The sequence below is a fragment of the Nerophis ophidion genome, linkage group LG20, assembly GCF_033978795.1.
Source record: "Nerophis ophidion isolate RoL-2023_Sa linkage group LG20, RoL_Noph_v1.0, whole genome shotgun sequence".
NCBI lineage: Eukaryota > Metazoa > Chordata > Actinopteri > Syngnathiformes > Syngnathidae > Nerophis > Nerophis ophidion.
The window spans coordinates 43,439,503-43,451,551 of record NC_084630.1 but is presented as its reverse complement, the minus strand read 5'-3'; the positions used below and the strand labels follow the sequence as shown (position 1 = coordinate 43,451,551).

At 41.9% G+C, this 12,049-nt stretch overlaps 1 protein-coding gene across 1 annotated transcript in view; it reads right to left on the bottom strand.

Moving 5' to 3' along the window:
* Positions 1 to 12,049, bottom strand: part of dcaf15 (DDB1 and CUL4 associated factor 15) — a 22,498-nt gene extending 10,449 nt beyond the window's left edge. Inside the window, exons 1-6 of the mRNA XM_061881302.1 lie at positions 11,866 to 12,049; positions 9,858 to 9,955; positions 9,634 to 9,772; positions 6,227 to 6,333; positions 6,000 to 6,127; positions 3,845 to 4,006 (exon numbers count right to left, since the gene is read on the bottom strand). Coding sequence (XP_061737286.1) covers positions 3,845 to 4,006; positions 6,000 to 6,127; positions 6,227 to 6,333; positions 9,634 to 9,772; positions 9,858 to 9,955; positions 11,866 to 11,961 — 730 coding nt within the window. The 5' untranslated portion in view covers positions 11,962 to 12,049. The remainder of the gene's footprint in view (positions 1 to 3,844; positions 4,007 to 5,999; positions 6,128 to 6,226; positions 6,334 to 9,633; positions 9,773 to 9,857; positions 9,956 to 11,865) is intronic.

Genomic DNA, 12,049 nt, shown 5'->3' with positions numbered 1-12,049 from the left:
CACATCTGCTTTACACATTTGCTTTACAAAAGAAAAGCGTGGGATATTTCTCTTGTTGCCCTATTTGTATTTGACTTTATTAAATGTTAAACAGTTTGGCCATATCGGACCAAAGCAGGATGGGATGAAAAGAAAAAAAAAGAAGACATAGGGAAGTTGCGGCGACAAGCGTAGATAAGACAGAGTCAGTCAGACTGTTTCAGAGATAAAAACAACAGGACTACATCAGCAAATACCATATATGCAAATATGATACCATAAATCAAAAGGAATAACCACTCGAAGTAGATAGTAATAACACAGTAATGACAATCACTGAACTCTGTCACCTGGCTTTTTCGCCCAATGCAAAGTGAGTTTGGACTGATGAGTGGTTGTTTTTCAAATGGGCGTTGTTGTAGTCGCGCACATTCAGCAAACTGACTTCTCGGTCGCTAAAGGCTCTTCTTGTTGCAAAGGTTTAAACTGAAATATTCCCACATTGGTGTGGTGGAATTTGGTTTTGTGTTCATTTTGTCCATGTTAGCAGCTCTATGCTAATTAGGCCCCGCGTCGCTTTATTAAGATTCAAAGACAATAAGGACAAAATAATTCACCCACTTCTTTTCTCTCCGCAATGGTACAAACGTGTGTAACGGCTGAAAGTGGCAAAAAGCGTTAATGCTCTTGAAACATGCACATGGCGATTTATTGACACTGGACAACTTACCAACTTTAATTTTCATTTATTGTCGGTTAAGTGACTCATCAAATATCGGCGCAGTCCTAATGAATTGTAAGTATATGAATTAGTTCATTGCTCTTTCACATTGGATTACAGAAAATGATTAAACTAACTAATACACCAGCAGCTTCTCTATTGTTCTGGGTAAACTAATTAAAAATAATAACAATCATAACAGCCATTTTTCAGATTTGCCATCGAACTGTTTTCTTGCAAAAGGTGCAGTGTGCTTCATATCAAGTGTTTTCATTCAACAAGCAGAATGTCAGCAGTGGCAGAGGAAAGCGCAACGTTATATTGTCTGTGAAAGGAAACGTTAGAGACTCTGCTAAAGTTATATAGGTAACTTTTGCAAAGATTTTTGTGGCTGTCATAGTAGAGCGAGCAAAAACATCTACAATACTCCTACTGTATCTGCACAAAGTTGTGAAAAACAGAATGCAGAGCCAATGTCTAAAAAAGAAGGGGATTATGGTTTGCAAGCCTCAAACAAAATTGGGATATTGCGCCAAACAATATAAATCCATTTAATAAAGTCAGATACAAATAAGGCAACAAGAGACGTATCCCACACTTATCCTTAAAGTAAATTGGTACAGCAAATATGGGCATCTACATCAACAATATGATTTGCCTGAGTAACTGGATAGGACAAAAAAAATTGTATTAAATACAAATTTTAAAAAGTACTCTTAAAACATGTGATTGGTAGTGGTATCGGCCGATCTCACTCCTTCGTGATCAGTATTGGAATCAGCAGCCTAAATTCCTGATCGAAACATTCCTAGATAAAATATTTAAGGATTCTTAATAGGACTAATTGTTAAAGATCCCTAAATATTCAGCACAACAATTAAATGGGGTTGGAGGTGTCCTCTTGGGTGGGGTGGAGTTTGGCAATAATCATGTAGTGCCACCAGTACAACACATCTTCAGTTGTGTTCCCCGACGTCATTGGGCGTTTCGGCCATTTATCACAAGACACCCTCAGCCGAGGTTGGCCTACCACAGGCTGATCAGACCTGGGTGCGTGTCGCATGGTGGCACCACGTGGCTATTTGGCAGTCCATGCTCATCCCTGCGCTTCAGCCACAGCCAGTGGCTGCTACGTTCTGCTGCAGTGGCAAGTTCTTTAATAGCCTTACGTTGGGCCTGTCCTCTCATTCCTAATTCATTCAGGAGCATTGTGGTGGAACTGGCTACAAAGCCTCTACAGCCCACCTCCACAGGCCACACCTTCACATTCCAGCCCCGTCCTCTGCTTCAGCTGCCAAGTTGGCATATCGCAGCTTCTTCCGTTCGAATGCTTCACCGATGGCGTCCTCCCATGGGACCGTTAGCTCAGCGATGAAGACACGGCGGCAGGAAATTGACCAGAGGACCAGGTCTGGACGCAGGCGGGTTGCTGCAATTTCGGGTGGGAAGATAAGCCTCTGGCTGAGGTCTACCCGCATTTCCCAATCTCGGGCAGCGTTCAGTGGGCCTAAGTCTGGAGGTGATGGCTTGGTCCGCCGTTTCTCTCCTTCCCGGATGAAAGTTGTTTTGCGTGGGAAGGTAGCCTGAGCATTTAGGGGCATGGCATTGGTGACAACTCTCTTGTTCTCAAGTTCGGCAGCCAAACACTTCAATACCTGGTTGTGGCGCCAGGTGTATCTCCCTTGAGTCAGACGGGTCTTGCAACCTACCAAGATGTGTTTGAGGGTTGCTGGGGCTGTACACTGGAAACAGGCTAGGTCCACTCCATACCAGAGATGTAGGTTGGTTGGAGAGGGCAGGACATCATATGTGACTCTAATGATGAAACTTAGTCTACTAGACTCCATGCTCCATATTTCGTTCCACTTGATTGTTCTCCTCTCCACGCCCTCCCACCTCATCCAGCGGCCCTGCTGGGCTTGGGAGACTGCCTTGGCACACCTGGCTGCTTCCTACTGGTGGCGCACTTCCTCCATCACCATGTGCCGCCATATGGTTGCAGTTGCCTTTTGCCACGTGGGTGTTGTTGCTTCCAAACCAAGGCCCCCTATGCCATATTGAACATGCCCCACTGTCTGAGGGCAGGCTTTGCCAATGCGCCTGCTGCAGATGGATTCCATTGCCTCCCTGCCGCTAGGGTTGGAGCAGCACCTCTGACAAATGGGTTGCCATATTGAACATATTGCCATATTGACTCACCCATTCTGTGTGAGTCATTTCCAGCCTTGATTTGGCACATTTGTACTCCTTCACCACGCTTGAGATCGGTAGGGAGAGGGCTCCGTTGACATACAGGCCTACGCTGCTAAGACATCTCGGCAGTCCAAGCTATTTCCTCACTTTGTGCAGTCGCCAGCCTCTCCAGCCGATTGGCAGGGGATAGAGCGATCTCATAGATGGAAATTGGCCACATGAGACGGGGCAGCAGCCCAAACTGAAAGCACCACAGCCTCAGCTTCCCAGGGAGAGCGGTGTTATTGATCTAAATGAGGCCACTGATTGTATCCTGCCTGAGTTGGTCCACCTGCTTCGAGTCTTTGAGTTCTGCGCTAAACCAGCGGCTAAGGCTTTTGATAGGCTTTTCTAGAACTGTTGGTATTGGCTCGTTGTTGATGTGGAACCTCTCATTGGTGAGCTGGCGCTTGATGATGGAGATACTGTGGGATTTGCTTGGTTTAACCTCCATTCGTGCCCATTTGATGTTTCCCTGGAGTTTATCCAGCAGGCGTTTGGTGCATGCATTTGTTGTTGTTATTGTCGTCATGTCATCCATGTACGCCCTTATTGGAGGAAGACGCGGCCCGCTCTTCAACCGCTCACCTCCAACCACCCATCGGGATGCTCGAATAATGAGCTCCATTGCCATGGTAAACGCCAGTGGAGAGATGGTGCAACCTGCCATTATGCCTATCTCGAGGTGCTGCCAGGCACAAAAACTTGGATGACAATTCAGAGACAAACCACAGAAACCTACATTAAAGACATATTTGATCGCGGTAAAATGACCATAACACAATGTTTTTAGTTTTCCTCTTATGTCATTTATGATCAACAAAATTCATCAAATGCCAACCACTAATTGCAATTATATTTGACAAAATTAGATTATAGAGTAAAGGATATAATCTGTGCAAAAAACCCTACCTGGGCAGACTGAGATGCTGCAAGCCACCAGAGAGTAACTAGTATTCAACAGGATGACCTGGTCCTTTTTCAGCTGGAAAGCAGGTTGGAAGGTGGGAAACGGGTACACCACCTGGCACCTGCTGTTGAGGACATAGCCGTGCTCCAAACACTCGCCACTCCCTGCAGAGACACGAGACCAGTAAGAGGAGATATGCTAAAAGAAAATGCATTTACAGTCAGGTCAATTAATATATTTCATCTTCCCACTCTACCCACCACAACAATAAATTATAAATATAAGATGTGCAGACTGTCGGCCTTAATTTGAGGGTATTTTCTTGTCAATCACATGAACGGTGTTGGAATTACAACAGTTTGTATATGTGCCTGCTACTTTGGTGTTTTGTGGCAATGTGTCAACTGTGAGGAAGTCTCTCTTTTTTAATGCAGTTTTCCAAAAAATGACATAATTGTGGGGCTAGTGTATACTATTTATGGCACTACCATTTATAGAAATAGCATGTCAAATAACAGTAGAGTACCTATTGGTACCTGCTAATGTGTATTTGGGATCTGCATAATGCTGTGTTCCAAGTCGTACCTGGTAATTACATCACTGCGAGTTGAGAGCGTTTCAATTACAAAGTTGGAAATCAAGATGGCCACAGTCATGAAAACTATTTTTGCGCTTGCCTAGTCTGAATATAAACAACTTATGTGAAAATATGCACTCTTTCTGCAATCTTCACACAATGCCTGAAAAGGAAACACAGACGCTTATGCTAACAACGTAGAGCGTATATACCACATTAAATAAATGTAGTTTATACTACAGGGACGTAACCATATATAAACGTACAACAACACATTAGCTGTGTCCCAATTCAGGGTCTGAATCCTTCGAAGGGTGGATTTGAAGGCCGCTTATGTCACAACGCTGCGCGAAGGGTGTCCCAATTCATTTAAATACGAAGGCTCCTCCACATGCAGCCGACGAATGCGCCCTTCTTTTCCCTGTATTTGGAGGATGCCCCGCGACAATCCTTCGTGGCCTCCCATATCCCAAGATGCTTTGCACGCCTTTGTTCAACACAGATCTTTTTGACGATGGCGGCAAATACAAGCAGCAGCACCGGCAGCGAATACACTTTCAAATGTAAGTAAGTATTCTCCGCAGGATGGACTGTCACGTTTAACAATGGGTGACACATCCTTCGCAGGTACCTCCGAAGGTCCAGCCTTCTGAGACTATATAGGCCGGGTCCTCCAAAAGATGCAGACCCTGAATTGGGACACAGCTAATGTATATGGCTGATTTACTGCGCCATTTTCAATAAGCTCTTTTTTCTCTCGCTTTCTTTTGTTGTGATGCATTCATCGTTTGCTGTTGCCATTTCATTTTTTTTTTTTTCCCCTTGGCCTCAGTCTGCACCCCCACTCCAGGGCCCAGGCTAAGACCGATTTTTTATTTATTTTAATTTTATTTTAATCTTCTATTCTAACCCCCCCCCCTGTTTACATGTATGTCATCTTTTTTGTAAGGGGCGCTGGAAGCCGGCAGACCCGTCAGCGATCCTGTTCTGTCTCCCTGTAATGTTTGTCTGATCTTGAATGGGATTGTGCTGAAAATTGTAATTTTCCTGAAGGAACTCTCGTGACGGAATAAATAAAGTACTATCTAATCTAATCTAACAAAGCAGCGTACATAGTTCTAATTTATGTATAAGTAGACTCGCTATGGAATTGCTAAAAACTACCGGTGCAACAAAGATGACAGGGAAACAACGCTGTCGAAATGGAGCCACGTAAAATAGACCGGCCTCAAAATGGCGCAACCCGAAAACACGGTCAGAAAGTGGCTTGAAGATGGTCTGTAGACATAATCCATGCAATCCTTTAACCACCATTACATATTCTGACCACAAGGAAGTGTTTTTAAAATGCAGAAAAAAATATGATTTGATCCATTTAATGCGCTTCTAGTATGAACAATAGACCTGAATAAACCAGTTCATCGACAGTGCGCCTTATAAGTAAACATTGATTGATTATAATCCGGTGCACCCTGTGGTTTTATGCTTCATTTCAAGTCCATTGTGGTGGTGTAAAGAGCCAAAGAGACGACGTGTGTGGGTGTCACAATATTTATAAACCTCACTGTATTTGTGTTTACCATTGCGTATGGACATAGTTGAGGGGAGCCTGCAGCAGTCAGGGCAAGGCTTAGGAGAAGGCATGGAGACGATGGTTAAGTAGATATCTCTGTAGTTCTCAGCACTCATCAAGTTCATAAGTAGAGAGCTGACAGGTAATAAGACATAATCAAACAGTTAATCGTCACGTAGTCTGCATTGAAATAATGCTAGATCAAGGTGCCTACGCTTTATGAATATGTCTTACTTAAAGCCGAATATGACAATTTTTGATTGGTCATTGGGCCACCCACACACCATGAGGTAGAGGTCATTGTAGATTTCCTCGCCTGCAAACAGTCGCACATATTGGACCTGGAGTAAAAAGGGGAAAAAAGCAGATTAGCGAGAAATTTAAGAAGACAGCGTTTCGAGTTAATGTCACAATTCCTAAACCAAAATCAAGAAATCTGTATTGCAGGGGTCAAACTGGTAAGTAAGTCTAAAGTATTTAATCCCACGTCTCAACTAAGGACATGTAAATTCAAGTCTAATCATGTCGAGTCAAGACTCAAGTATCTGTCAGCATGACAGGCCTCAAATTTTAACTTTATAAGGTCAAGGAAAGTGTTGTCTTAAAAGAGGGCTCATATTTTAGGACAAGGCAAACATTATTTTTCTTTTGAGGCAAGGGCTAGAAAGCATGCGTGTGCATTTCATGATGCTTTTATCTCTATTTTTACATTTTGATAGAGGGAAGTAGTTTGCTGCTGGGATAGGCTCCAGCCACCCCGAGAGGGCAAAGCGGTAGAAAATGAATGGATTTACATGTACATTTGAAAGTACAACCTACAACATATTTTGAAAACATCAACTGCTATAATGTAGAGCTGAGAGATTAAACTTAATTTTTAAAATAGGACTTTTAAGAGGATATCAGAGTAGTACTTTGTGATGTTACAGTATTTAATTCAACAAGACATACAAAGAAGATTTGGGCGACATCTGGACTTCCTTCACGAGCGTGTTTCTGAAACAGTGCATCATCAAGTGAGCGAAGCTGATGGTTGTCTCCCTTGTTACATTTAATAAAAAATAAAAAAACAATCATATAATAAATCTTCCATAAACTGTATCAGTAATTGCTTTAAAGTTATTTTAAATTGGTTTGTGAAAAGAACATATGCATATTAATATATTAAATATTTAATAAATAGCAGTAATATATCCAAATAACATATTAGAATCAGAAATACTTTATTAATCCCTGAGGGGAAATTAACATTTTCAGCACAATCCCATTCAAGATCAGACAAACATAACATGGAGACAGAACAGGATCGCTGACGGGTCTGCCAACTTCCGGCCCCCCTTACAAAAAAGGTGAGATACACGTAAACAATGGGGGAGTTGAGGAAAAAAAAATAAAATCTGTCTAATCATGGGCCCCTTGAGAAGAAGTCAAGACTGAAGCCATAACAAACATCCCTCTTATTTGTGTGTAAGAGGGAAACATCAAACATCAAAGATGACAAAGAACATTAAAGACATTAGTGCTGATATATACTGCATATATAAAAGCCAATAGAGAAAGTAACAGTTGACCAGAGAACTCTATGAAGTTGTCAAAGTAGGTTACTCTATTATGTTTACCAATACAATATTTCTTTTGAGCAGGAGAATCTGCCAACAGCAACACATACAGGCCTACTTTAGATAAAAGGTAAAATAACTACTTTTGCTTCATAATTTCATGTTTTGAAGCATTTTTTTAAAACTCAATTTAGAAGCCCTCGGTACTCCTTTCTTCTTCTACGGTGTTCACTTGCATGCTTAAGTCCAAGAAAACTGCTTCTGGGTAATCTTGTTGTAAATCCCGCCCACAGGCACCCGCTTCTCATGGTAAAACTCTGCCTATATTTTGAAAGGGTAAAAAAAAGAAACTAAACCGTTAAAAAAAAAAAGAAGCGTTCATAAAAACCTTTAAAATAGTGGTCCCCAACCTTTTTGTAGCCGCGGACCAGTCAACGCTTAATAATTTGCCCCGCGACCCGGGGGGATCCCTTTTTTTTTTTCTTTGTCATGAAAAAGGGAGGTTTTTGTGGTTGGTGCACAAATTGTAAGTGTATATTGTGTTTTTTATGTTGATTTAATAAAAAAAAAAAAATAATAATAATGTTGTTGTTTTTTTTTTTTAATAAAAATGAATAAAAAATTATTCTGCGGCCCGGTACCAATCGGGCGGCCCGGTGGTTGGGGACGACTGCTTTAAAACACGCAAAAATAAACATGTCCAAAAATATGAATATTGGCATCGAAAACATCCACCAAAAAATATTGTATTTTTTCAATGTAAGTATTCTTTTGTTGCCAAAACTTATTTCGGTGCCAATATAACTTTTTCTACATTGTCAACCCCCCCGCCCCCCCAACACAGCAAAGTCAATTTACCAATACTATATTTATTTAACAGTTATTAAGCAGTGGCACAAACATTGATGTAATTTCAAAACAAAGTGCAAGATTGTCAGAGACATTTTAAAACAAGCTATGAGTGCACTTTTGTGCATGTCACTAAGATGACATATCAAAACACTAAATTAAAGTGCACTTTTTGTACAGAACGCCGCTACAATACTTTAATACAAATAAAATGCACATTTGTACAGAACGCCGCTACAATATTTTAATACAAATAAAGTGCACATTTGAGCATGATGTCACACAAGATATTTCAAAGACTGTGAAATAAAAATGAGCTGCATAATAGGAAATCAAATAGTGTATGTCCTTCGCTATGTGGTAGGTTCCTGCGGACGTGATCTCATTCTGTTTTTGAATATTTCTTTCATGCAGTGTTGATGTGGAAATGGAAGACGCCAGGCTCAATTGGTTCAGTGCTGGTTGTTTCGGCATTTTATTGGGTGTGGCACCGACCGGAGATGTTGACAAGCGGAGTTTCAAGCACTCCTTATTCTTTAGCGGATGAATATTCAAATGATGCTACAAATTAGTAGAGCTGCTCCTTTTTTAGCAACGCTTTTGCCAGTAACTTGACATATTACGGTTGTCTGTTCAACATCTTCCCGCTTGAAGCCAAACCAACACCAGACGATGGACCCCGTGCTGTTTTTCTTGGGAAATAATTCTTCCTCCATTTGTTACCAGATTTGCACCTTCTCTCTCTCGTATTACCACTCGCACCGCTCTGCTTGCACCACCTGCCCCAGCTAACGTTACTCATGTCGCTACCTCTGCTCCTGTATGCCATAGCACGCGCGACAGTATTTGACGTATGTAAGAAGGTGCGCTTGTTTTATCTCTCTGTGAGAAGGAGACAAGAAAGAGTGAGAAAAGCCCGTAGTGTAATGCTCGCAGCTAAAGGCAACTGCGTGAGAACTTATACTCGAATACTCACGAAAGTCATTTTCTACATCGCACAGAGACAAACATACGATATATCGAGTCCATTCGATATATATTGCCCAGCCCTAGTTCGAAGTGTGCAACCTTAACTAAAATATGGACTTTTGTCGAGGCTCGAACCCATTATTCATTTTTACATTGTTTCTTATGGGGAACGCCGCTTCACTATACTATTCGATTAATGAGATTGTGAATTGAGGTTCCTCTGTAAATTAAAAGAACGAAGCAAACGTTCATCCACTGTTTTACCTGTTTGAGTCTGCTGTGCAGATTGAACTCCCACCAATAGAGATGGTAGTTGTAGAAAGAGAAATCATCGTCCTCTCCACAGTCTCTGGTGTAGGACAGAACATAACGTCCGCACTTGGTGAAGCCGAGAAAAATGTGCCTGGAATCACACAAGTAAAACACCACTGTAACACACTTCTTGGATAGATTAGTTTGTTCAATTTAGTAAGAGGTCATGCACTTACCCTGCCCTGAGGAACTCCTCGCTGACAATGTTCTTTAATGGGACACACACTCGAGGTGGGAGCTGCCTAAACAGAGGCTGAGATAACTGCCCAGTAATCTGCAGGATGGCAAAATTACAGTATTGTATTAAAAAAAAAAGGCAGTTAGCTTGACACTGCTACCTGCTCAGTGGTCTTGTGGTTAGAGTGTCCGCCCTGCGATCGGAAGGTTCCGAGTTCAAACCCTGGCCGAGTCATTCCAAAGACTATAAATAATGGGACCCATTACCATTACCTCCCTGCTTGACACTCAGCATCAAGGGTTGGAATTGGGGATTAAATGCCTACTGAAACCCACTACTACCGACCACGCAGTCTGATAGTTTATATATCAATGATGAAGTCTCAACATTGCAAAACATGCCAATACGGCCTTTTTAGTTTACTAAATTGCAATTTTAAATTTCCCGCGAGATATCCTGTTGAAAACGTCGCGGAGTGATAACGCTTATGTTGACGCGTGCTTGTGACGTTATTGGTTGGAGGGGACATTTCAGCCCAGCACCACTCACGGCTAAAAGTCGTCTCTTTTCATTGCATAATTACACGGTATTTTGGACATCTGTTTTGCTGAATATTTTGCAATTTGTTCAATTAATAATGGAGACAATAAAAAACAATGCTGTCGGTGGAAAGCGGTGGATTGCAGCTGTCTTTAGCAACCGAAACACAGCCGGTGTTTGCTTGTTGTGAAGTTTTAACACAGAGCAGTAAAGCAAACATGTTTCTCTATGTCAACCAGCAAGTTTTTGGATGGGAAAATTGTGATATTAAGTTGGCTCTTACCGGAGACTTGAGTGGATTATGCAACCTCCTCCTGCAGCTGTCAAAAAGGCAGCTGTGATCTTGGCCCCTCCATTGGCTTCTCTCAGAGACACTGGCGTTCACCGCAGCCCTCCGACTTTCAGGTATGACTTAATAATCTCACTAAAACACTATTAACACAATAAGCAGACAAGGGATTTTCCAGAATTATCCTAGTAAATGTGTCTAATAACATCTAAATCGCTCACACTGCCGTCGCCTTTTTAAAAAAAAGATTTTGTGCTTCACTCTAACTTTCCTCATCCACAAATCTTTCAACCTCGCTCAAATTAATGGGGAATTTGTCGCTTTCTCGGTCCGAGTTGTTCTTGCTGCTGGTGGCTATGATTATAAACAAAGTGAGGATGTGAGGAGCCCTACAACCCGTGACATCACGCGCAGATCGTCTGCTACATCCGGTACAGGCAAGGCTTTTTTATTAGCAACCAAAAGTTGCAAACTTTATCGTCGATGTTCTTTACTAAATCCTTTCAGCAAAAATATGGCAATATCGCGAAATGATCAAGAATGACACATAGAATGGACCTGCTATCCCAGTTTAAATAAGAAAATCTCATTTCAGTAGGCCTTTAAATCACCAAGATGATTCCCGGGCGTGGCCACCGTTGCTGCTCACTGCTCCCCTCAGCCTCCAGGGTTGTGATGGGTCAAATATAGGGTAATTTCACCACACTTAGTGTGTGTGACAATCATTGGTACTTTAACTTGTATTTACTACAATGGTCAAAAGGTGCATAATAATAACAACGCATTTAATAACCATCATCTTGAGGACTAGTGTTTAAGTGGCGCTGATATAAATAAAGTTAACACAAAATTTCACTTTGTCACACACAAATGTTTATTATTTTACTATGGCTACCTGGCTATCATCTACCACGTTTCTTTGTGCAAACCACAACAAAAAACACAATATAGCTAAATATAGCACGCATTGGAAAGCGGGAATATCACTTTTGTAGCACACCTCAGAGAATATCTTCCCTTAATTAGCCTTCTTTGGCAGCTAGCCTACAAGCTAAGTAGCAGCTACGAGCTAGCCTCGGATGCTAGTGAAAACAAGGACGCTTGCATCAAAGGAGGCCTGGTTTACTTCAAAGCCAGTATTTGTATTTGTCGCCATTACAGTTAGTAATCCGCTCACCTTCCCTCGCACGAGGAGCTTTACAATATGGTCCTTGTGTTTTCTCTGAGGTTTCTGCTTGCCATCCTTCTTTTCGGATTTCGAGCTGGGCGCCATCTCGAACTGAACTGTTGTTCGCGTGAAGCTCAGCTCGCCGCTGATTGGTCCGCTGCAGCACGAGACTGTAAAGGCCGGCCAGAGGCGG